Source organism: Mobula birostris, chromosome 6 (assembly GCF_030028105.1).
Source record: "Mobula birostris isolate sMobBir1 chromosome 6, sMobBir1.hap1, whole genome shotgun sequence".
NCBI classification, from domain to species: domain Eukaryota; kingdom Metazoa; phylum Chordata; class Chondrichthyes; order Myliobatiformes; family Myliobatidae; genus Mobula; species Mobula birostris.
In genome coordinates, this window is record NC_092375.1 from 197,126,264 (window position 1) to 197,151,639 (window position 25,376).

A 25,376-nucleotide genomic window follows, 5' to 3' on the forward strand; every position below is an offset into this window, starting at 1 on the left:
TTAGCAGCTCTCCTGCAAGATTCCCTGAATCTAGTCAGGCCACACTTGGAGTATTGTCAACAGTTTTGTGTCTTGTATCTCAGAAAGGATGTGTTGTCAATGGAGAGAGTCCGGAGGAGATTCACAAGGATGATTCCAGGAATGAAGAGGTTAGCATACGAGGAGTGTCTGGCAGCTTTAGGCCTGTACTCACTGGAATTTAGAAGAACGTGGGGAGATCTCATTGAAACCTATTGAAAGGACCAGATAGGGTAGATGTAGATTGGGTGTTTCTTTTGGTTAGGGCACAGCCTCAAAATTGAGCGGTGACCCTTTAGAACAGAGGCAAGGGATTACTTTTTTTAGCCAGAGAGTAGTAAATCTGTGGAATGCTCTGCCACAGATTGTGCTGTAGGCCAAGTCTGTGCGTGTATTCAATGCAGAAGTTGATCATTTCCTCATTGGTCAGGGCATTGAAGGATATGGTGAGAAGGCACGTGTATAGGGTTGAATGGGATAGGGGAACAGCTGTATGGAATGGTGGACCAGACTCGATGGGCCAAATGGCCTAATTCTGCTCCTCTGTCTTATGGTCCTATTTTCCAGTCCTCCAACACTGTGCCGGAGTCCAGTGATTTTTGAATGATCGTTACTGATGTCTCATCAATCTCTACCGCTACCTCTTTCAAAACCTTAAGGTGCAGTTCATCTGGTCCGAGTGACTTGTGCACCTTTAGGTCTTTCAGTTTTTTGAGCACTTTCTCCCTTTTAATCATAACTGCACTCACTTCTCTTCCCTCACACCCATCAACACCTGGCTCACTGCTAGTGTCTTCCACAGTGAAGTCTGATGCAAAATACTCATCTAGTTCATCTGCCATCTCCTTGTCCCCTGTTATCATTTCTCTGGCCTCATTTTCTAGTGATCTTAATCCACTTTCATCTCTCTTATTTTTACATATTTGAAAAAGCTCTTACTATTCACATTGACACGAGGAAATCTGCAGATGCTGGAATTTCAAGCAACATACATAAAAGTTGCTGGTGAATGCAGCAGACCAGGCAGCATCTATAGGAAGAGGTACAGTCAACGTTTCGGGCCGAGATCCTTTGTCAGGACTAACTGAAAAAGGAGCTAATAAGAGATTTGAGAGGAGGAGGGGGAGATCCAAAATGATAGGAGAAGACAGGAGGGGGAGGGATGGAGCCAAGAGCTGGACAGTTGATTGGCAAAGGAGATATGAGAGGATCATGGGATGGGTGGCCTAGGGAGAAAGAAAGGGGGAGGGGTGAAGCCCAGAGGATGGGCAAGGAGTATAGTGAGAGGGACAGAGGGAGAAAAAGGGGAGAGAGAAAAAGAGGCTCTTAAAAGACCCTATTGTATCTGCTTCTACCACTGCCACTGGCAGTGCATTCCACGTACCCACCACTGTCTGTGGAAAAACTTACCCCTGACATTGCCTCAGTACCTATTTCCAAGCAGCTTAAAACTGTGCCCCCTTGTGCTAGCCATTTCAGCCCTGGGAAAAAGCCTCTGACTATCCACACAATCAATGCCTCTCATCTTATATACCTCTATCAGGTCACCTCTCATCCTCCGTCGCTCCAAGGAGAAAAGGCCAAGTTCACTCAACCTTTTCCTGAGAGAAAATTAGGAGTCAAAAGGTTGAGCATGGTATGATTAGTGTCTTGAGCTGCATATATCTCAATGCAAGAAGTATTATAGAAAAGGCGGATGATTGTGCTCAAGTTGAGGTCGGTCACTGGTTCGCAAACACAGGCAATGCAATGTTAATAGAGCAAAATTGCAGTCAACAGAATGAGTTGCAGTGTAAATGGCAGACAAAATTGAAAAGGGTGAATACAGGACTGAAGGTGTTATATTTGAATGTGTGGACAGTATACAGAATAAGGTAGATGAACTTACAGCATAGTTGCAGATTGGCAGGTATGATGTTGAAGGCATCACTGAATCGTAGCTGAAAGAAGATTGTGGCTAAGAGCTTAATGTCCAAGGATACACCTTGTATCAAAAGGACGGGCAGGAAGGCATTGCTCTGATAGTGAAAAATAAAATCAAATTATTAGAAAGAGGTGACATGAGTTTGGAAGGTGTGGAATTGTTGTGGATAGAGCAAAGGAAACAAGGGTAGAAAGACCCTAATGTGGGAGTTGTATACTGATCCACAAACAGTAGTAAGTATGTGGCCTACAAATTACAATAGGAGATAGAAAATGCATGCTAAAAGGACAATGTTACAATGGTCATGGGTGACTTCAATGTGCAAGTTGATTGGTAAATTCAGGTTAGTGCTGGGGTTCCAGGAGGGGGAATTTCTAGGGTGCATACAAGATGGCCACTTGGGGTTCAGCTTTTCTGGATTGGGTGTTGTGCATTGAACCACAATTGGTTAGGGAGCTTAAGGTAAAAAGAACCCTTACGGGGAAAGTAATCATAATATGATCGAATTCACCCTGAATTTTGAGGAGAAGCTAAAGTCAGAAGTATCAGTATTACTGTAGAGGAAAGGGAATTACAGAGGCATTAGAGAGGAGTTGGCCAGAATTGATTGGAAAAGAGCACTGGCTAGGATGATGGTAGATCAGCAATGGCTGGAATTTCTAGAAGCAATCTGGAAGTCACAGATATATACATCTCAAAGAAGAACAATTATTCGAAAGGAAAGATGACACAACTGTGGCTAACAAGAGAAATCAAAGCCAATATAAAAGCCAAAGAGAGGGCATATAATAGATCAAAAATGAGTAGAAAGTTTAGAGGGTTGGGGATATTTTAAAAAAAAAGGTAACTACAAAAGATGAAATGCAAAAGTAAGCTAGCCAATAATATTTAAGAGGATACCAAAAGTTTTTTTGGATACATAAGGTGTAAAAGAGAGGCAAGAATGAGTATCGGACCACTGGAAAACAACGCTGGAGAGGCAGTGATGAGAGACAAGAAAATGGTGGATGAACTGAATAAATATTTTGCATTAGTATTCACTGTGGAGGACACTAGCAGTATGGTGGAATTTGCAGATGTCAGGAGTCATGTAGTGTGTGAAGTTACTATAATGAGAGATAAGGTTCTTGGGACTTTTCTGAAGGTAGAAAAGTCACCTGAACCAGATGACTTACTAGGTTTCTAAATGATGAACCAGGTTTCTAAAATAGATAGCTGAAGAGATTGTGGAGACATTAGTAATGAGCTTTCAAGAATCATGAGATCTTGGAATGGTTCTGGTAGACAGGAAAATTGTGAATGTCACTCTACTCTTCAAGAAGTGGGGAGATGCAGTAGAAAGGAAAATATGAGCCAGTTAGTCTGGCCTCATTGGTTGGGTAGATGTAGGAGTGAATTATTCAGGATGAGGTCTCAGGGTACTTGGAGGTACAGGATAAAATAGGCCATAGTCAGTATGGTTTCTTTGAGGGAAAATCTTGCCTGACAAATTTGTTGGAATTCTTCGAAGAAATAACAGGCAGGACAGACAATGGTTGGTGATGTGCACTTGGATTTTCAGAAGGCTTTTGATAAGTAGACATATGTGAGTCTACTTGGCAAGCTACGAGCCCATGGTATTACAGGAAATATTCTGGCATGTGGCAAAAAGTGGGAATAAGGGGGGCCTTTTCTTGTAGGGTGCTGGTGACTAGTGGTGCTGCACAGGGGTATGTCTTGAGACTGACTCTTTTTACGTTATATATCAATGATTTGGGATGATATGAAAAGAGGTGTTGGGGCAGTGAGCTTTGAGGAATTAGAGAGGTTGCAGAAGGACTTAGACAGATTAGAAGAATGGGGAAAGGAATAGCAAATGGCATACACTGTCAGGAATTGTATGGGCGTGCACTTTAGTAGAAGAAATGAACATAGAGCATAGAATAGTACAGCACATTACAGGCCCTTCAGCCCACATTGTTGTGCGGACCCTCAAACCCTGCCTCCCCTATAAATCCTCACCTTAAATTCCTCCCTATAACTGTCTAGTAGTCTCTTAAACTTCACTAGTGTATCTGCCTCCACCACTGACTCAGGCAGTGCATTCCACGCACCAACCACTCTCTGAGTAAAAAACCTTCCTCTAATATCCCCCTTGAACTTCCCACCCCTTACCTTAAAGCCATGTCCTCTTGTATTGAGCAGTGGTGCCCTGGGGCAGAGGCACTGGCTATCCACTCTGTCCATTCCTCTTATTATCTTGTACACCTCTATCATGTCTCCTCTCATCCTCCTCTCCAAAGAGTAAAGCCCTAGCTCCCTTAATCTCTGATTATAATGCATACTCTCTAAACCAGGCAGCGTCCTGGTAAATCTCCTCTGTACCCTTTCCAATGCTTCCACATCCCTCCTATAGTGAGGCGACCAGAACTGGACACAGTACTCCAGGTGTGGCCTAACATTACATCGCGACTCTTACACTCTGTCCTTCGGCTTATGAAAGCTAACACCCCATAAGCTTTCTTAACTACCCTATCTACCTGTGAGGCAACTTTGAGGGATCTGTGGACATGTACCCCCAGATACCTCTGCTCCTCCACACTACCAAGTATCCTGCCATTTATTTTGTACTCTGCCTTGGAGTTTGTCCTTCCAAAGTGTACCACCTCACAATTCTCCAGGTTGAACTCCATCTGCCACTTCTCAGCCCACTTCTGCATCCTTTCAATGTCTCTCTGCGATCTTCGACAATCGTCTACACTATCAAAGGGTTGACTATTTTCTAAATGGAGAGAAAATACAAAAATCTTAGACTAAAAGGGACTTGGGAGTCATTGTGCAGGATTCCCGAAAGGTTAATTTGTAGGTTGGATCTGTTGTGAGGAAGGCAAATGCGATGTTAACATTCATAAGACCATAAGATATAGGAGCAGAAGTAGGCCAATTGGCCCATCGTCCACTCTGCCATTCAATCATGGGCTGATTCAATTCATCCAGTCATCCCCACTCCCCTGCCTTCTCCCCATACCCTTTGATGCCCTGGCTAATCAACTACCTATCTACCTCTGCCTTCAATGCACCCAATGACTTGGCCTCTACAGCCCGCTCGTGGCAACAAATTCCACAGATTTACCACCCTCTGACTGAAGTAATTTCTCTGCATGTCTGTTTTAAATGGACGTCCTTCAATCCTGAAGTTGTGCCCTCTTTTCCTAGACTCCCCTACCATGGGAAATAACTTTGCCATATCTAATCTGTTCAGGCCTTTTAACATTTGGAATGTTTCCATTAGATCCCTGCTGAATATCCTGAACTCCAGTGAATACAACCCAACAGCTGCGAGGCGTTCCTCATACGGTAACCCTTTCATTTCTGGAATCATTCTCATGAATTTTCTCTGAATCCTCTCCAATGTCAATAAATCCTTTCTCAAATAAGGAGCCCAAAACTGCACACAGTACTTCCAAATGTGGTCTCATGAGTACCTTATAGCAGCGGTCCCTAACCACCGGGCCGCGGATCGGTACCGGACTGCAGAGCATGTGCTACCGGGTCGTGAGGAAACGATATGAGTCAGCTACACCTTTCCTCATTCTGTCACGCACTGTTGAACTTGAACATAGAGTTGCCAACTGTCCTGTATTTGCCGGGACATCCTGTATATTGGGCTAAATTGGTTTGTCCCATATTTCTCCCGCTAAGGTATAGCGTTCCTATGAAACCTTCCATGCCAAAATGGCGTGAAGCGAAGAAGCAATTACCATTAATATATCTGGGAAAAATTTTTGAGCGTTCCCAGACCCAAAAAATAACCTAACAAATCATACCAAATAACACATAAAACCGAAAATAAATAACACTAACATATAGTAAAAGCAGGAATGATATGATAAATACACAGCCTATATAAAGTAGAAGTAATGTATGTACAGTATAGTCAGGAAGATGAAGGCAAAACTGATTTGTGGGGAAAAAAATCGGCACGTACGCGCATGCGCACACAGGTTCCTGCGCAAGGCTTCATGGTCGTGGTAGTCTTTTGTGGGGTAGTGTCCTGGGATTTGATTGCTACTTTTGTCCCTTATTTCGGAGTGAGAAAGTTGGCAACCCTCACTGTAAAAGACACGTAGTGGTGAGTTTAACCCTACTTGAAACCCCCCCCCCCCCACCGGGTCGGCCGGTCCGCAAGATTATTATCAATATTAAACCGTCCGCGGTGCAAAAAAGGTTGGGGACCCCTGCCTTAGAGCCTCAACATCACATCCCTGCAGCTACAAATGAATGCCAACATTGCATTCGCCTTCTTCACCACCAACTCAACCTTGAGATTAACCTTTCGGATATCCTGCACAAGGAGTCCCAAGTCCCTTTGCATATCTGCAATATTTCTTCCACCAAAGTGCATGGCCATACACTTTCCAACATTGTATTTCATTTGCCACTTCTTTGCCCATTCACCTAAACTATCTAAATCATACTTTATTGATCCTGGGAGAAACTGATTTTCGTTACAGTTGCACCATAAATAATAAAAAGTAATAGAACCATAAATAGTTAAATAGTAATATGTAAATTACGCCAGTAAATTATGAAATAAGTCCAAGTCCAGCCTATTGGCTCAGGGTGTCTGACCTTAGAAGGGAGGAGTTGTAAAGTTTGATGGCCACAGGGAGGAATGACTTCCTATGACACTCTGTGTTGCATCTCGGTGGAATGAGTCTCTGGCTGAATGTACTGCTTTGCCCAACCAGTAAATTATGTAGTGGATGGGAAACATTGTCCAAAATGGCATGCAACTTGGACAGCATCCTCTTTTCAGACGCCACTGTCAGAGAGTCCAGTTCCATCCCCACAACATCACTGGACTTACGAATGAGTTTGTTGATTCTGTTGGTGTCTGCTACCCTCAGTCTGCTGCCCCAGCACACAACAGCAAATATGATAGCACTGGCCACCACAGACTCGTAGAACATCCTCAGCATCGTCCGGCAGATGTTAAAGGACCTCAGTCTCCTCAGGAAATAGAGGCGGCTCTGACCCTTCTTGTAGACAGCCTCAGTGTTCTTTGACCAGTCCGGTTTATTGTCAATTCGTATCTCCAGGTATTTGTAATCCTCCACCATGTCCACACTGACCCCCTGGATGGGAACAGGGGTCACTGGTACCTTAGCTCTCCTCAGGTCTACCACCAGCTCCTTAGTCTTTTTCACGTTAAGCTGCAGATAATTCTGCGCACACCATGTGACAAAGTTTCCTACTATAGCCCTGTATTCAGCGTCATCTCCCTTGTTGATGCATCCAACTATGGCAGCGTCATCAGAAAACTTCTGTAGGTGACAAGACTCTGTGCAGTAATTGAAGTCCGAGGTGTAAATGGTGAAGAGAAAGGGAGACAAGACAGTCCCCTGTGGAGCCCCAGTGCTGCTGATCACTCTGTCGGACACACACTGTTGCAAGCATACGTACTGTGGTCTGCCAGTCAGATAATCAAGGATCCATGACACCAGGGAAGCATCCACCTGCATCGCTGTCAGCTTCTCCCTCAGCAGAGCAGGGCGGATGGTGTTGAACGCACTGGAGAAGTCAAAAAACATGACCCTCACAGTGCTTGCTGGCTTGTCCAGGTGGGCGTAGACATGGTTCAGCAGGAAGATGATGGCATCCTCAACTCTTAGTCGGGGCTGGTAGGCGAACGGAGGAGATCTAAGTGTGGCCTGAACATAGGCCGGAGCAGCTCCAGAACGAGTCTCTCCAGGGTCTTCATGATGTGGGAGGTCAATGCCACCGGTCTGTAGTCATTGAGGCCGCTGGGCACGGCGTCTTCGGCACAGGGACGAGGCAGGACGTCTTCCACAATACAGGAACCCTCTGGAGCCTCAGGCTCAGGTTGAAGACATGGCGAAGTACTCCACATAGCTGAGGGGCACAGGCTTTGAGCACCCTGGTACTGACACCATCCGGTCCTGCAGACTTGCTTGGGTTGAGATGTTTCAGCTGTCTTCTCACCTGTTCAGCTGTGAAGCTCACCGTGGTGGTTTCACGTGGAGAAGGGGCATAGTCATGAGAGCAAGGTGGGGGACTGTGAGGAGGGGTAGGAGGGGAGAATAGAATATGTGTTGGTTGGGGGCCAACAACAGATGACTCATGTAGGGGATGGGCAGGGACCCCACTGTCAAATCTGTTAAAGAACAGGTAAAGTTCATTGGCCATGTCCACACTGCCTTCAGCTCCTCTGTTGCTAGTTTGCTGGAACCCAGTGATGGTCCTCATCCCCCTCCAGACCTCTCTCATGTTGTTCTGCTGGAGTTTCCACTCAAGCTTCCTCCTGTACCTGTCTTTAGCCTCCCTGATCCTGGCTTTCAGGTCCCTCTGTATTGCCCTCAGCTCCTCCCTATTTCCATCTCTAAACGCCCTCTTTTTAGCCTTCAGGATGTCCTTAATGTCCTTTGTCACCCATGGCTTGTTATTTGAATAATAAGGGACAGTTCTTGTCGGAACATTGCAGACCACGCAGAAGTTGATGTAATCAGCGATGCACTCTGTGAGCCCATCAATATCCTCTCCATGTGGCTACCCGCTGCTCCACCTATCTTTGTATCATCGGCAAATTTAACCACAAATCCATTAATCCCATAGTCCAAATCATTGACATACATCGTAAAAAGCAGTGGTCCCAACACTGACCCCTGTGGAACTCCACAGTAACCGGCAGCCAGGCAGCATGCTACAGGTGGACATTCCTTTATCCGAAATTCTGAAATCCGAAAAGTTCTGAAAACTGAAGTTTTTTTCGCCAACAGCTGACGTCACTTGGGTGTGACGTGGCAACACTAGCAGAGGCCACCAGATGTCAGTTGTGGCTCAGTGCTTGTACTGGTTACACGTGTATTTGCTGTTCTCTGATATTTTGTGTGCACTGTTGACTTTGTGTTTAATTTCACTGTGAAAATGTCAAAAAGAGCTGCAGATACCCCTATGGGTAACAATGAGAAAAAGAGAAGGGATCTTCTCTATCAATAACACGGAAAGTGGAGTTATTGCAGAAGCTTGATCGTGGTGTGTCTGTGTGGTGTCTTACTGAAGAAAATAGTGTCGTAATTATCACTGTATATGATTTAAATAAACCAGAAAGACAAGTTACTGAAATTTTATAGTGACAGTGACGTTCTGCATTTATTCCAATAAGTCATTTACCATGTGTTTGATTTGGTTCATTTGAAGCTGTATATTTTATGTTTTATTGAATGTTTTTGTTGGAAATAAAATTTCTTCTAGTCATTATTCCCTAAACAATACAGTATATCAATTATTTACATAGCATTTACATTGTATTAGGTATTATAAGTAAAGATGACTTAAAGTATATGGGAGGATGTGCGTAGATTTGGTGCGCCGCTGGGTCCTAAAGTCCACCGCACTGAGACAGATTAAATAAGGGACTTGAGCATACGTGTATTTTGGTATCGAGGGTTGGGGGGGATCTGAAATCCGAAAAATTCTGAATTCTGAAATGCAACTGCCCAAGGATTTCGGGTAAGAGGTTGTGGACCTGTAGTAAACTCCCCTGTAATTCCATGGGATCTTATCTTGCTAAGCAACCTCATGTGTGGTACCTTGTCAAAGGCCTTCTGAAAATCCAAGTACACCACATCCACTGCATCTCCTTTGTCTACCCTGCTTGTAATATCCTCAAAAAGTTGCAGTAGGTTTGTCAGGCAGGATTTTCCTTTCAGGAAACCATGTTGGCTTTGGCCTATCTTGTCCTGTGCCTCCAGGTTCTCCGTAATCTCATCCCTAACAATTGATTCCAACAACTTCCCAACCACTGATGTCAGGGTAACAGATCTATAGTTTTTTTTCTGCTGCCTCTCACCCTCCTTAAATAGCGGAGTAACATTTGTAATTTTCCAGTCATCTGGTACAGTGCCAGAATCTATCGATTCTTGAAAGATCAGTGTTAATGCATCCGCAGTCTCTCCAGCTACTTGCTTCAGAACCTGAGGGTGCATTCCATCAGGTCTTTGAGATTTATCTGCCCTTAAACCATTAAGCTTGTTGAGTACCTTCTAAGTCGTAATTTTCACTGCACATTCGTCATTTCCCTGACACTTGAATGTCCAGCATACTGCAGATGTCTTGCACTGTGAAGACTGATGTAAACTACACATTTAGTTCCTCTGCCATCTCTGCATCTCTTATTACAATATCTCCAGCGTCATTTTGTATTGGTCCTATATCTACCTTGACTCTCTTTTACCCTTTATATACTGAAAAAAGCTTTTAGTATCTACTTTGATATTAGTCGCCAGCTTCCTTTCATAATTCATCTTTTCCTTCCTAATGACCTTCTTAGTTTCCTTCTGCAAATTTTTTTAAGCTTCCCAATTCTCTATCTTCCCACTGGCTTTGGCTTCCTTGTATGTCTTCTCTTTTGCTTTTACTTTGGCTGTGACTTCACTTGTCAGCCATGGTACTATCCTTCTTCCATTCGAAAATTTCTTCTTATTTGGAGCATATCTGTCTTGCACTTCCTTCATTTTCCTCAGAAACTCCAGTCATTGCTGCTCTGCTGTCCTTCCTGCTTGTGTCCCTTTCCAGTCAACCTTGGCCAGTTCCCCTCTCACACCATTGTAATTTCCTTTATTCCACTGAAATACTGACACATTGGAATTTAGTTTCCCCTTCTCAAATTTCAAAGTGAACTGGATCATATTGTGATCACTGTTCCCTAAGGGTTCCTTAACCTTAAACTCTCTTATCACCTCAGGATCATTGCACATCACCCAATCCAGCATAGCCAATCCCCTAGTGGGTTCAACAACAAGCTGTTCTAAAAAGCCATCCTTTAGACATTCTATAAATTCTCTCTCTTGAGATCCAGTACTGGCCTGGTTTTCCCAATTCACTTTCATGTTAAAATCCCCAATGATTATCGTGACATTGTTCCTTCTGACACACCTTTTCTATCTCCTGCTGTAATTTGTAATCCACATCCCCACTGCTGTTTGGAGGCCTGTATGCAACTGCCATTAGGGCTCTTTTACCCTTGTCATTTCTTAACTCAACCCATAGAGACTCTATACCTTCCGATCCTATGTCATCCTTTCCTAATGATTTAATATCATTACTTGTACTCAGGGCCACACCATCCCCTCTGCCTACTAACCTATTTTTTGGATACACTGTGTATCCTTGGACGTTAAGCTCCCAATGGCAACTAGCATTTAGCCAAATTTCAGAAATGGCCATGATGTAATGCTTGCTAATCTGTAGCTGAATTTCAAGATTGTCCATTTTATTTCTTATGCTGCGTGCATTCAAATATAACATTTTCAGTCCAGTATTTGTAGCTTTCTGTTTTAATTGCACCACGTCTCTGTTGCCCTGTAACTCATCCTGTGATTATGCCTCACCTCCTGTCTGTCCTTTCTATCATTTCTGTTGCACGCTATCTTTGATTTATTTCTGTTTTCCCCTTCCTCAGCACTATCATTCCGGTTCCCATCCCCCTGCCAATTTAGTTTAAACCCTCCCGAACAGCTCTATTAAACCTGCCCGCCGTCCTTTTTGTACAGGTCGTACCTCCCCCAGAAGAGGCCCCAATGATCCAGGAACCTGAAGCCCTGCCCCCTACACCAGACTCTCAGCCACACATTAATATGCCTGATCATGCTATTCTTGCGCTTGTTAGCATGTGGCACAGGCAGCAGTCTTAAGATTACTACCCTGGATGTCCTGCTTTTCAGCTTCCTACCCAACTCCCTGAATTCTCTCTTCAGGACCTCCTCCCTTTTTCTACCTCTGTCATTGGTACCAATGTCTACTAAGATTTCTGGCATTCATTTCAAGAGACCAAAATCTAAGAAGAGGATTCAAAGAAGGATCACGAAAATGATTCCAGGATTGAACTGCTTGTCATATGAAGAGGGTGTTTGATCACTCTGGGCCTCTATTCACAAGAATTCAGAAAAATGAGGGGTAACCTCACTGAAACTTATTGAATGGTGAAAGGCTTGGATGTGGAGAGGATGTTTCCTATGCTGGGAGAGTCTAAGACCAGAGGACGGAGCCTCAGAAGAGAGGGGAGCCCTTTTTGAAGGGAGATGAGGAGGAATTCCTTTAGCCATACAGTGGCGAATCTGTGGAATTCTTTGCCACAGGCAGCTGTGAGGTCCAAGTCTTTATTTATATTTAAGGCAGAGGTTGAAAGATTCTTGATTGGTCAGGGAATGAAGGGGGGGGGGAGGCAGGAGTTTGGAGCTGAGAGGAAAATTGGATTTGCCATGAAGAAATGGCAGAGCAGATTCCATGAGACCAGAAGACATGGGAGCAGAATTATGCTATTCAGCCTATAGCCTCTGCTCCGCCGCTCCATCGTTACTGATCCCATGTCCCACTCAATGTCATATACCTGCCTTCTCACCATAACCTTTGATGCCCTGACAATCAGGAAACTATCAAATTTTGCTTTAAATCTCCACAGCTGTCTGTGGCAGAGCATTTCCACAGATTCACTACATTCTGGCTAAAAAGATTCCTCCTTACCTCTGTTCTAAAGGGTCGCCCCTCAATTTTGAGGCTGTGCCCTCTAGTTCTGGACACCCCCACCTTAATAAACATCCTTTCCGTATCTGCCTTATCTAGTTCTTTCAACCTTTGGTAGAATTCAATGACAGCACCCTATATTCTTTTAAATTCCAGTGAGTACAGGCCTAAAGCTGCGAAGCACTTCTCATATGTTAATCTCTTCATTCCTGGAATCATCCTCATGAACTTTCTCTGAACTCTCTCCAATGACAGCACATCCTTTTTGATATATGGGGCTGGAAACTGTTGACTGTACTCCCAAGTGTGGCCTGACCAGTGTCACATTACTTCCTCAGCACTACCTACCCCTCCTCCTATCTTCTTATCTTTATGGCAAACTTTGCCACAAAGCCATCAATTCCATTATCTAAATCATTGACAAGCAATGTGAAAAGTAGAGTCCCAATACTGCCCCCTGAGGAACAGTACTAGTCACTGACAGCCAACCAGAAAAGGTCCCCTTTATTCCTGCCTCCTGCCTGTCAACCATTCCTCTATCCGTCCCACTATTTTTCCTGTAATGCCATGGGATTTTACCTTGTTTAGCAGCCTCATGTGTGGCATCTTATCAAATACTTAAACAATCCAAGTAAATGACACTCACTGCCTCTCCTTTGTCCACCCTCTTACTTCCCCTTACTTCCTCGAAGAACTTTTAACAGATTTGTCAGGCATGAAACAATGCTGAATATGACCTGTCATTAGTCTCCAAGTACCCTGAAACCACCTCCTTAATAATGGACCTCACACTTTCCCAATTACTGAGATTAGGCTAACTGGCCTATAATTTCCTGTCTTTTGCCTTCCTCCCTTCATAAAGAGTGGAGTGACATTTATAATTTTCCAGTCCTCCAGAACCGTGTCAGAATCAAGTGATTCATAGAACATAGAAATCTTCAGCACATTACAGGCCCTTTGGCCCACAATGTTGTGCTGACCATGTAACCTACTTAATAAAATGCCTAGAATTTCCCTACCACATAGCCCTCTATTTTTCTAAGCTCCGTGATCTCCCTGACCCTCCACACTACCAAGAGTCTTGCCATTAATGTTATAATCTGTCTTCAAATTTGACCTACCGAAATGAACCACCTCACACTCGTCTGGGTTAAACTCCATCTACCACTTCGCAGCCCAGTTCTGCATCTTATCAATGTCGCGACATAACTCCTGATAACCCTCCAGACTATCCACAACACCCCCAACCTTTGTGTCATCAGCAAACTTACTTACCCACCCTTCTACTTCCTCATCCAGATCGTTTATAAAAATCACAAAGGTTGGTGGGGAGGTTCTCAGAACAGATCCTTGGTGAACACCACTGGTCACTGTTCTCCATGTAGAATACGAACTATCTGCAACCAACCTTTGCCTTTTGTGGGCAAGCCAGTCTGGATCCACATAACAAGGTCTCCTTGGATCCCAGGCCTCATTACTTTCTGAATGAGCCTCACATGGGGAACCTTATCAAATGCCTTACTGAAATCCATATACTCTACATCCACTACACTACTTTCATCAATGTGTTTTGTTATGTCCTCAAAGAATTTAATCAGGTTTGTAAGGCATAAGCTGCCCTTGACAAAGTCACGCTGACTATTCCAATATACTTGGGATTCAGGGGATCAACAAAACTGTAACATTTAGCAGTAGTACAATTCGTTGTTTTACTTAATCATTTTAAAAAGCTGTCAATTCAATCATTTTTTTCTCTTCTATTCACAGCACCTTCAGAAATCTAATTAAAGTAATTTTTTAACCGGAAACAATATGCTATTCCCAACACATATTCCGATGAATGAACCAAAATGCCCAGCAAGAGCCAAATTGATTCTTGAAAGATCACAACCAATGCATCTGCTATCTCTTCAGCAAACTCTTTTAGAACTCTGGGATGTCGTCTAACTGGTCCAGGTGACTTGTCCACCTTGGAACTTTCAGTTTGCCTGGCACTTTTGCCTTTGTAATAGTAATGCACTCTCTCCTGCTCCGTGACACTCACGGACCTCTGGCACACTGCTGGCGTCTTCCACAGTGAAGACAGATGCAAAGTACCCATTATGTTCATCTGCCATTTTTTGTCCCCCATTACTACCTCACCAGTATCATGTTCCAATGGTTCAATATCAACTCTCATCTCCCTTTTACTCATTATATAACTGAAAAAACTTTTGGTATCCTGCTTTATTTTCTTGGCTAGTTTGTTGGATTTTAAAGACTTCCCAATCATTTAGCTTCCCACTCTCTTTTGCTACATTATATGCCCTTTCTTTGGCCTTTGTGCAGCCTTTCACTTCCCTTGTCAGCCACGGTTGCCTGCTCTATCCATTTGAAAACTACTTCTTCCATGGGACATATCTGTCCTGCACCTTGTGAACTATTCCCAGGAACTTCAGCCAGCTCTGCTCTGACATCATCCCCACCAGTATCCCCCTCCAATCCACCTGGGTAAGCTCCTCTCTCATGTCTCTGTAATTCCCATTATTCTATTGTGATACTGATACATCTGACTTGTACTTATCCCTCTCAAATTGCAGTAGGAATTGAATCATATTATGATCGCTGCCTCCTTCGAGTTTTTTTTTACCTGAAGCTCCCTAATAAATTCTGTGTTATTACACAACACCCAATCGAAGACAACCTTTACCCAAGGATGCTCAAGCACAAGCTGCTCTAAGCAGCCATCTTACAGGCATTCAACAAATTCCTTCTCTTATGATCGGACACCAACCTGATTTTCCCAATCTCTGTAAATAGTAGGGATCTTGGACTACATGTTCACTGCTCACTGAAAGTGGTGACACAAGTGGATAGAATAGTAAATAAGACATTTCTGATGCAGGTCCTTAACCTGAGACCATAAGATATAGAATCAGAATTAGGCCATTTGACCCATCGAGCCTGCTCCATTGTTCCATCATGGCTGATATTTTTTTTTATCCCTCTCAACCCCAATCTCCTGCCTTCTCCCTGTAATCTTTGACACTGACAAATCAAGAACCTATCAACCTCCACTTCTAAATATACCCAATGATCTGACCTCCACAGCCACCTGTGGCAATGAATTCTACAGATTCACCACCCTCTGGCTAAAAAAAATCCTCCTCATCTCTTTTCTAAATGCACGCCCCTCTATTCTGAGGCTGTGGCTTCTGGTCCCAGACTCACCCACTGTAGGAAACATCCTCTCCACATCTACTTTATCTTGTCCTTTCGATATTTGATAGGTTTCAATGAGATCTCCACCCAGCCTTCTAAATGCTAACAAGTACAGGCCCAGAGCCATCAAACACTCCCTCTATGTAAATCCTTTCATCCCTGGAATCATTTTCATGAACCTTTCCAATGCCAATACATCCTTTTAAAGGTTCATTTATTATCACAGTGTACAATTCAGAAATTCTTCTTCTCCAGGTATCCATGAAACCAAGAAAGGCAGCATGGTCACCAACCCAGAACTCTGCCTTCCCTGCACAAAAAAAATGAACAAAAATGGAACGCGGACATCAACCCTCAAATCCCCCTTCCCCATAGGAACAAAAATGTGGAAGATTGGGCGAAAAACACAGTATTAAATACTATATGACTGAAAAAACATAGTACATATCCAAAATGCAGAAAACCTGGATAACGTTCTCTGAGCATAGCAGCAGGCTGTACCCTCTCCAGTAGCAGAGAGAATAAAAGGCAGGCAGGCAACGCTCACCTTCTGCATTCCCCTCTGTTTCAATTTCCCTCGTCGTTTTAATCAGCACACTATAGGAGGTTTAAAGAATATTTGGGCGGGTAACTAGATTGGAAAAGTGGAGGGATTTAAACCTGAAGCAGGTAAATGAAATGAATGTGGATTGGCATTGCAAAGTGGACTGAAAAAGCCTGTTTCTGTTTTGGATGATTCAGTGGCTCTTTGGGCTGCTCCAGGGTATCCAGCTATGCGATTTGATGCTATAAAGACATGCACAGCTAAACTGTAAATGCTTTTGATTTGAGATAAGTATCAATAGTTATGTAACATAGAAAATTTATGTTGAAGAAATACATTATTTACATATACTGCATACAGAAAAATTATTGATTAACTGTAGATAATTGGTTATAACTATTCACCTTGCCACTCATGCTCAAGGATGAACAGCTATAAATAGCAAACTTAGTCTCTGGAACTTCTTATCCTAGGTATGGTCTACGAGATTTTGTCATAATTGCTCCAGCAGCTACGAATGATGCAGTCATCAGTGAATCGAAGTGTAACATTCTGCTTAGCTCCGTCTCCATTGCCTTGGGCAACACTGGTTGGTAAGTTTATATTTGAAAGAGGATTTCATTACATGTTCACAGATGGGTCATCAAAGAAGGGTACTTGAGGTCTATTTTTTGATTTGTACTTTCACATGAGTTGATCAATAATACTTGTAACATATTGCATCCTACCATACTTGTGAGTGGTAAGTATACCACAGAATACTTTATTTGAGTGTTATAAATAAAATGGTTTTGAAAACTAAAGGCTGATTTATACTTCTGCATCAACGCGTCGCCGTAAGGTCTGCGTCGCCGCAAAACCCTACGCGAGAGTTTGTGTTGCTGCAACGCGCACCTCTCCCAAAATGTAACCACACGTCGCGGCAACACAGACTGTAGCAGCTGTGATTGGTCCGCTTGGTAGCATCGCATGTCATCTTACGCTGCAATAGCTTCCCATTGAAGGGCAGAGAAGGAACTCTGGCTGCAATGCTTTCCATAAAGCTTTACAGACCTCCGAAATTATGGAGGACACATTTCGCACAAAAAAAGGCGCTCGCGTCTTGTTTATCCCAAGACTACCATGACCATGAAGCCTTGCGCGGGTGGGCGGGCCAGTGCGCATGTGTGACGTGCGCGAATTGCCGAGCAACGCAGACACACCAACGCGCGTGGGCCACTTGCGTAGGTTACAGCGTCCACTTAATGCAGAAGTATAAATCAGCCTTAAGAAACACTGTTTGGGTTCCCAGTCTGTACTGCTCGTGTAGATATGGTGATCATGTGGCCAATCCAATTAATCTTCAGTTAAGAAATTGGAGTAATACTTATGCTTGCTTAACAAGACCTTAAGACACAGGAACAGAATTAGGCCATTTGGCCCATTGAGTCTGCTCCACCATTCAATCATGGCTGTCCCTTTGTTTTCCCTCCTCAGCCCCACACCTGACTCTCTCCCTGTAATCTTTGATGCAGTGGCCAATCAAGAACCTATCAATTTCTGCCTTACATACACCCAACGACCTGGCCTCCATAGCTGCCTGTGGTTACAATTCACTACCCTTTAGATTTTCGCCCCATTTAGAAAATAGTCTTGCACATTTATTTCTACTACCAAATTGCATGACCATGCATTTTCCAACTTTGTATTTCATTTGCCACTCTGTTGCCCATTCTCCTAATCTGCAGCCTTCCTGTTCCTCAACAGGACCTGTCCCTCCACCAATCTTTGTATCATCTGCAAACCTGGCAACAAAGCCATCTATTCCATTATCTAAATCATTGATATACAGCATTAAAAAGAAGCAGTCCCAACACCGACCACTAGTCACTGGCAGCCAACCAGAAAAGGATCCTTTTATTCTCACTCCCTGCCTCATACCAATCAACCAATGCTCTAACAGTGCTAGTAATTTTCCTGTAATACCATGGACTCTTAACTTGCTAAGCAGCCTCGTGTGGAACCTTGTCAAAGGCCTTCTGAAAATCCAAATTTGTAATATCCACTGCATCCCATTTATCTATCCGGCATGTAATCTCCTCAAAGAATTCCACCAGGTTCGTCATGCAAGATCTTTCCTGAAGGAAACCATGTTGACTTTGTCCTATCTTGTCCTGTGTCACCATGTACTCCATAACTGCATCCTTAACAATTAACCCCCAACATCTTCCCAACCACTGAGGTAAGGCTAACTGGTCTATAATTTCCATTCTGCTGCCTCCTTCCTTTCTTAAAGAGTGGAGTGACATTTGGAATTTTCCAGTCCTCCGGAATCATGCAAGAATCCAATGATTCTTAAAGATCATTACTAATGTCTCCATAATAGGGACTATTATTCGGAACCCTTGAGTGCATTTCATCTGGTCCGGGTGACTAATGCACCTTTAGATCTTTCTGCTTTTTGTGCACCTTTTCCCTTGTAATAGTAACTGCACTCATTTCTCTTCCCTCACACCCTTCAACACCTGGCACGCTGCTGATGTCTTCCACAGTGAAGTCTGATGCAAAATACTCATTTAGCTCATCTGCTATCTCCTTGGCCGCTCTTAATGTTTTTCCAGCCTCATTTTCTAGCAGTCCTATAGTCACTCACATCTCTTTTTTTTTAATAACTTTTTCTATCCAACTTGATATTGTTTGCTAGCATGCTTTCATATTTCATCTATTCCCTCCTAATGATTCTTTTAGTTGCTTTCTGTAGGTTTTAAAAACTTCTCAACCCTCATATCTTCCTGCTAATTTTTGCTTTGTTGTATGCCCTCTCATTTGCTTTTACATTAGCTTTGACTTCCCTTGTCAGCCACGGTTTTACTACTTTGCCATTTGAGTACTTATTTGGTTTTAAAATACATCTATCCTGCACCTTTCTCATTTTTCCCAGCAACTCGAGCCATTGCTGCTGTGCTGCTATCCTTGCCCACATCTCCTTCCGGTTTAAAAATGCAAACATGAGGAATTCTGCAGATGCTGGAAATTCAAGCAACACACATCAAAGTTGCTTCGAAGGGTCTTGGCCTGAAACGTCGTCTGTACCTCTTCCTAGAGATGCTGCCTGGCCTGCTGCGTTCACCAGCAACTTCGATGTGTGTTGCTCTCCTTCCAGTTTGCTTTGGCCAACTCCTCTCTCATAACACTAATTTCCTTTACTGCACTGAAATAATGCTATTTCAGACTTTCTCCCTACCTAATTTCAAGTTGAACTCAATCATATTGTGATCATTGCCTCCTAAGGAGTCCTTCACATTAAGCTCCCTAATCACTATCCGGTTCGTTATATAACATGCAATCCAGTATAGCTATTCCCCTAGTGGGCTCAAGGATAAACTGCTCTAAAAAGCTATCCAATTCAACAGATTCACTCTTTTGGGATCTATTACCAACCTGATTTCCCTAATTTACCTACATGTTAAAATCTCCCATGATTATCATAACATTGCCCTTTTTCACATGCCTTTTCTATTTCCTGTTGTAATCTGTAGTCCACATCCCCGCTACTGTATATAATTGCCATCAGAGATGTTTACCCTTGCAGTTTCTTTGTTCAACACTCAAGGATTCAAAATCTTCCAATCCTGTGCCAAATCTTTCTATTGATTTGATGCAATTCTTTACCAGCAGAGCCATGCCACCACCTCCTCCTACTTTCCTAACCATCCGATACAATGTGTCAACTTGGACATTCAGCTCTCAACTACAACCATCCTTCAGCCACGATTCAGTGACGGCCACAATATCATACCTGACAACCTGTAAAAGTGCAACAAGATCATCCACCCTATTTCTTATACTCCATGCATTGAGTACTTTATTTGCTACCCTTTTTTGATTCTGCATCCCTAATACACTGGTGCTTACCCTGCCAGCTGCAATTTTGTCCTATCATCCACTTACCCTCCCTAACAGTCTGACTGCATGATATCTTTACTTTTTTACCATCTGTCCTATCCTGAGTCCCTTCACTCCAATTCCCACTCCCTTGCCAAATTAGGTTAAACCCTCCCCAACAGCTCAAACAAACCTGTCAGTGAGAATATTGGACCCCCTTGAGTTCAGGTGCAGGTCATATCTCTCCCAGAAGAGATCCTAATGATCCAAGAACCTGAAGCCTTGCCCCCTGCACCAGCTAATCAGCAATGTATTTATTTGCCAAATTATCCTATTTCTATCATCACTAGTGCAAGGCATTGCATGGTCACAATCCAGAAATTACTACCTTGGAGGTCTTGCTTCTCAGCTTTCTGAATTCTCTCTTAAGGACCTCATTGCTTTTCCTTCATATGACGTTTACACCAATATATAGAACATAGAATAGAACAGCACAGTACAGGCCCTTTGGCCCACAATGTTGTGCTGACCCTCAAACCCGACCTCCCATATAACCCCCCACCTTAAATTCCTCCATATACCTGTCTAGCAGTCTCTTAAATTTCACCAGTGTATCTGCCTCCACCACTGACTCAGGCAGTGCATTCTACACAACCACTCTCTGAGTAAAAAAGCCTTCCTCTAATACCCCCTTGAACTTCCCACCCCTTACCTTAAAGCCATGTCCTCTTGTATTGAGCAGTGGTGCCCTGGGGAAGAGGCGCTGGCTGTCCACTCTATCTATTCCTCTTAATATCTTGTATACCTCTATCATGTCTCCTCTCATCCTTCTTCTCGCCAGAGTAAAGCCCTAGCTCCCTTAATCTCTGATCATAATGCATACTCTCTAAACCAGGCAGCATCCTGGTAAACCTCCTCTGTACCCTTTCCAATGTTCCACATCCTTCCTATAGTGAGGCAACCAGAACTGGACACAGTACTCGCAAGTTTGGCCTAACCAGAGTTTCATAGAGCTGCATCATTACCTTGCAACTCTTAAACTCTATCCCTCGACTTATGAAAGCTAACACCCCATAAGCTTTCTTAACTACCCTATCTACCTGTGAGGCAACTTTCAGGGATCTGTGGACATGTACCCCGAGATCCCTCTGCTCCTCCACACTATCAAGTATCCTGCCATTTACTTTGTACTCTTCCTTGGAGTTTGTCCTTCCAAAGTGTACCACCTCACACTTCTCCGGGTTGAACTCCCACTTCTCAGCCCACTTCTGCATCCTATCAATGCCTCTCTGCAATTTTTGACAATCCTGTACACTATCTACTACAACACCAACCTTTGTGTCGTCTGCAAACTTGCCAACCCACCCTTCTACCCCCACATCCAGATTGTTAATGAAAATCGCGAAAAGTAGAGGTCCCAGAACAGATCCTTGTGGGACACCACTAGTCGCAACCCTCCAATCCAAATGTACTCCCTTCACCACGACCCTCTGCCTTCTGCAGGTAAGCCAATTCTGAGTACGCCTGGCCAAAACTTCCCTGGATCCCATTCCTTTTGACTTTCTGAATGAGCCTACCTTGTGGAACCTTGTCAAATGCCTTACTAAAATCCATGTAGATCACATCCACTGCACTACCCTCATCTATATGCCTGGTCACCTCCTCAAAGAACTCTATCAGGCTTGTTAGACATGATCTACCCTTCACAAAGCCATGCTGACTGTCCCTGATCAGACCATGGTTCTCTAAATGCCCATAGATCCTATCTCTAAGAATCTTTTCCAACAGCTTTCCCACCACAGACGTAAGGCTCACTGGTCTATAATTACCCGGACTATCCCTACTACCTTTTCTGAACACGGGAACAACATTCGCCTCCCTCCAGTCCTTGGGTACCATTCCCGTGGACAACGAGGACATAAAGATCCTAGCCAGAGGCTCAACAATCACTTCCTTCGCCTTGTGGAGCAACCTGGAGAATATTCCGTCAGGCCCCGGGGACTTATCCGTCCTAATGTATTTTAACAACTCCAACACCTCCTCTCCCTTAATATCAACATGCTCCAGAACATCAACCTCACTCATATTGTCCTCAACGTCATCAAGTTCCCTCTCATTGGTGAATACCGAAGAGAAGTATTCATTGAGGACCTTGTTCACTTCCACAGCCTCCTGGCACATCTTCCTACCTTTATCTGTAATTGGTCCTACCTTCACTCTTGTCATCCTTTTGTTCTTCACATAACTGAAGAATGCCTTGGAGTTTTCCTTCACCCTACTCGCCAAGGCCTTTTCATGCCCCCTTCTTGCTCTTCTCAGCCCCTTCTTAAGCTCCTTTCTTGCTACTCTATATTCCTCAATAGACCCATCTGATCCTTGCTTCCTAAACTTCATGTATGCTGCCTTCTTCCACCTGACTAGATTTTCCACCTCACTTGTCACCCATGGTTCCTTCACCCTACCATTCTTTATCTTCCTCACCGGGACAGATTTATCCCTAACATCCTACAGGAGATCCCTAAACATTGATCATATGTCCATAGTACATTTCCCTGCAAAAACATCATCCCAATTCTCATCTGCAAGTTCTAGCCTTATAGCCTCATAATTTGCCCTTCCCCAATTAAAAATTTTCTTGTCCTCTCTGATTCTGTCCTTTTCCATGATAATGCTAAAGGCCAGGGAGCGGTGGTCACTGTCCCCCAGATGCTCACCCACGGAGAGATCTGTGACTTGACCTGATTCATTACCTAATACTAGATCTAATATGGTATTCCCCCTAGTCAGCCTGTCAACATACTGTGACATCTGACTGCTTTCCTTCCCTCTCTGAAATACACCAGTATGCGAATAGAAAACTTCTGATTCCACTTGGTGGAGATGTATCTGTGGTCTTAAACAATTCTGATCATTCTCTGTTATATTGTGACGTACTGTATATTGAAATTTGCCTATTTACTTAAGGCAGTATCGATGGCTAATTCAGTTTTGTCAGCTGTCATTGTTAGTATGGGTATTTCTGCCCATTTCTTTTAAAGCATCAATATTATTGTCTTTAATATTAACTGTTAGGCATTAAGACATTGAAAGTATTTTGGATTGTGATGTAACGTATCATTTAGCATTTGAGTTTGTCTTTATTTAGAGCACACACAATACTGTGCAAAAGTCTGAGGCACGTATAGCTAGTGTACCTAATACTTTTGCAGAGCATTGTATTTGTCAATATGGAGCAGAGGGTAAGTTTGTAAATCTAGTGGAGCAAAGGATGTTAGGGTATGGCGAGGGTGGAGTGCTGTGGGAAGGATGTCGGGCAGATGGCAGAGGAGGAGTGCTGGGCTGGGGACTGGGCAGCGAGGGTACAGACACACCCAACCCTGAGATAGGAGGAATGGTCATTTGATTTCAAACAATTGGTTTATCGATCTTCACAGAATGACTCTGGTCATTCCTCTCCAACCCTTCCATCGACCCATACTGTGGTTTCCCATAAGGTAAAGTCCCTCACCCCATCCAATTAAATATCATGGCCTGTCTTTGATAAACCCTAATCAGCGCTTTGGTCGAGGAATTTGTTTTTGTTCTTCCTACCATGTGATGTGAAGCTCGGAAGTTTAAACCATTGTAAAAGTAAAGTTCATGTTTGAAAAGATGCAGCTGAAATATATTTAGCAACTGCACAATTAATAAAAATCTGATCCATTTACTAGTGGTGATAGCATTTATTGATGGATCATTGTAGAGGTAAATGAATTAATTATGTATTTTAATTTAGTCAGGTGGCCCTGTTTGTGCAAATTCAACAAAGGTTGCGACGAATGTACGTCGGTGTATGCGAAGGCCCTGGTATCCGGACAGATTTTGAAATGGTTCATCTTCGGAAAGCACCAAATCAGTATAATCATCTGTCAGGTCTTCTGGATGTTTTTAAATCCAAGATCGTAAGTAATTTTAGACATGGGAATATGCTTTACTGGATATAACTGGAATCAGAAAATTTTGCAATATTGAACAAAGTTATTTTTCCCACAGTATGTTCGTAGTCACTTTGAAAAATAAACCAGTTAGTCTTAGCCCAGTCTTTCTCCGTATTCTTTCAGGTTATCCACTGCTTCTTAAAAATACTCTGAATTCTGCTTCAAATCTAATGAAGTTAATTTTTAATGGTGGGAAACATTAGCCTAGTCTTAATAAATGGAGCTTATTGAGTAAAACTACATAGAACATAGAAACATAGAAAACATACAGCAAAATACAGGCCCTTCGGCCCACAAAGCTGTGCCGAACATGTCCCTACCTTAGAACTACCTAGGCTTTACCCATAGCTCTCTATTTTTCTAAGCTCCATGTAGCCATCGAGGAGTCTCTTAAAAGACCCTATCGTTTCCGCCTCCACCACCATCGCCAGCAGCCCATTCCACGCACTCACCACCCTTTGCGTAAATAAAAAACTTACTCCTGATATCTCCTCTGTATTTACTTTTAAGCACCTTAAAACTATGCCCTCTCGTGCTAGCCATTTTAGCCCTGGGAAAAAGCCTCTGACTAACCACAAGATCAGTGCCTGTCATTATCTTGTACACCTCTATCACGTCACCTCTCATTCTCCATTGCTCCAAGGAGAAAAGGCTGAGTTCACTCAACCTATTCTCATAAGGCATGCTCCCCAATCCAGGCAACATCCTTGTAAATCTCCTTTGCACACTTTCCACATCCTTCCTGTAGTGAGGTGACGAGAATTGAGCACAGTACTCCAAGTGGGGTCTGACCAGGGTCCTGTATAGCTGCAACATTACCTCTCGGCTCTTAAACTCAATCCTACAATTGATGAAGGCCAATGCACCGTATGCCTTCTTAACCACAGAGTCAACCTGCGTAGCAGCTTTGAGTGTCCTATGGACTCGGACCCCAAGATGCCTTTGATCCTCCACACTGCCAAGAGTCTTACCATTAATACTATATTCTGCCATCATATTTGACCTACCGAAATGAAGCATCTCACACTTATCTGGGTTGAACTACATCTGCCACTTCTCAGCCCAGTTTTGCATCCTATCAATGTCCCGCTGTAACCTCTTGACAGCCCTCCACACTATCCACAACACCCCCAACCTTTGTGTCATCAGCAAATATACGAACCCATCCGTCTACTTCCTCATCCTGGTCATTTATAAAAATCACGAAGAGTAAGGGTCCCAAAACACACCACTGAGGCACACCACTGGTCACCGGCCTCTATGCTGAATATGACCCGTCTACAACCACTCATTGACATTGTGGCCATCACCGAGTCATGGCTAA

The 25,376-nt window shown here is 43.4% G+C and overlaps 1 protein-coding gene across 3 annotated transcripts in view; it reads left to right on the top strand.

The window, feature by feature from the left end:
• The window catches only part of rab3gap1 (RAB3 GTPase activating protein subunit 1), a 135,552-nt gene that overhangs the window by 14,471 nt on the left and 95,705 nt on the right, over positions 1-25,376 (top strand). For all 3 annotated transcript variants that reach the window (XM_072262155.1, XM_072262153.1, XM_072262154.1), the window contains 2 exons: positions 16,685-16,804; positions 23,851-24,016. In XM_072262155.1, coding sequence (XP_072118256.1) covers positions 16,685-16,804; positions 23,851-24,016 — 286 coding nt within the window. The remainder of the gene's footprint in view (positions 1-16,684; positions 16,805-23,850; positions 24,017-25,376) is intronic.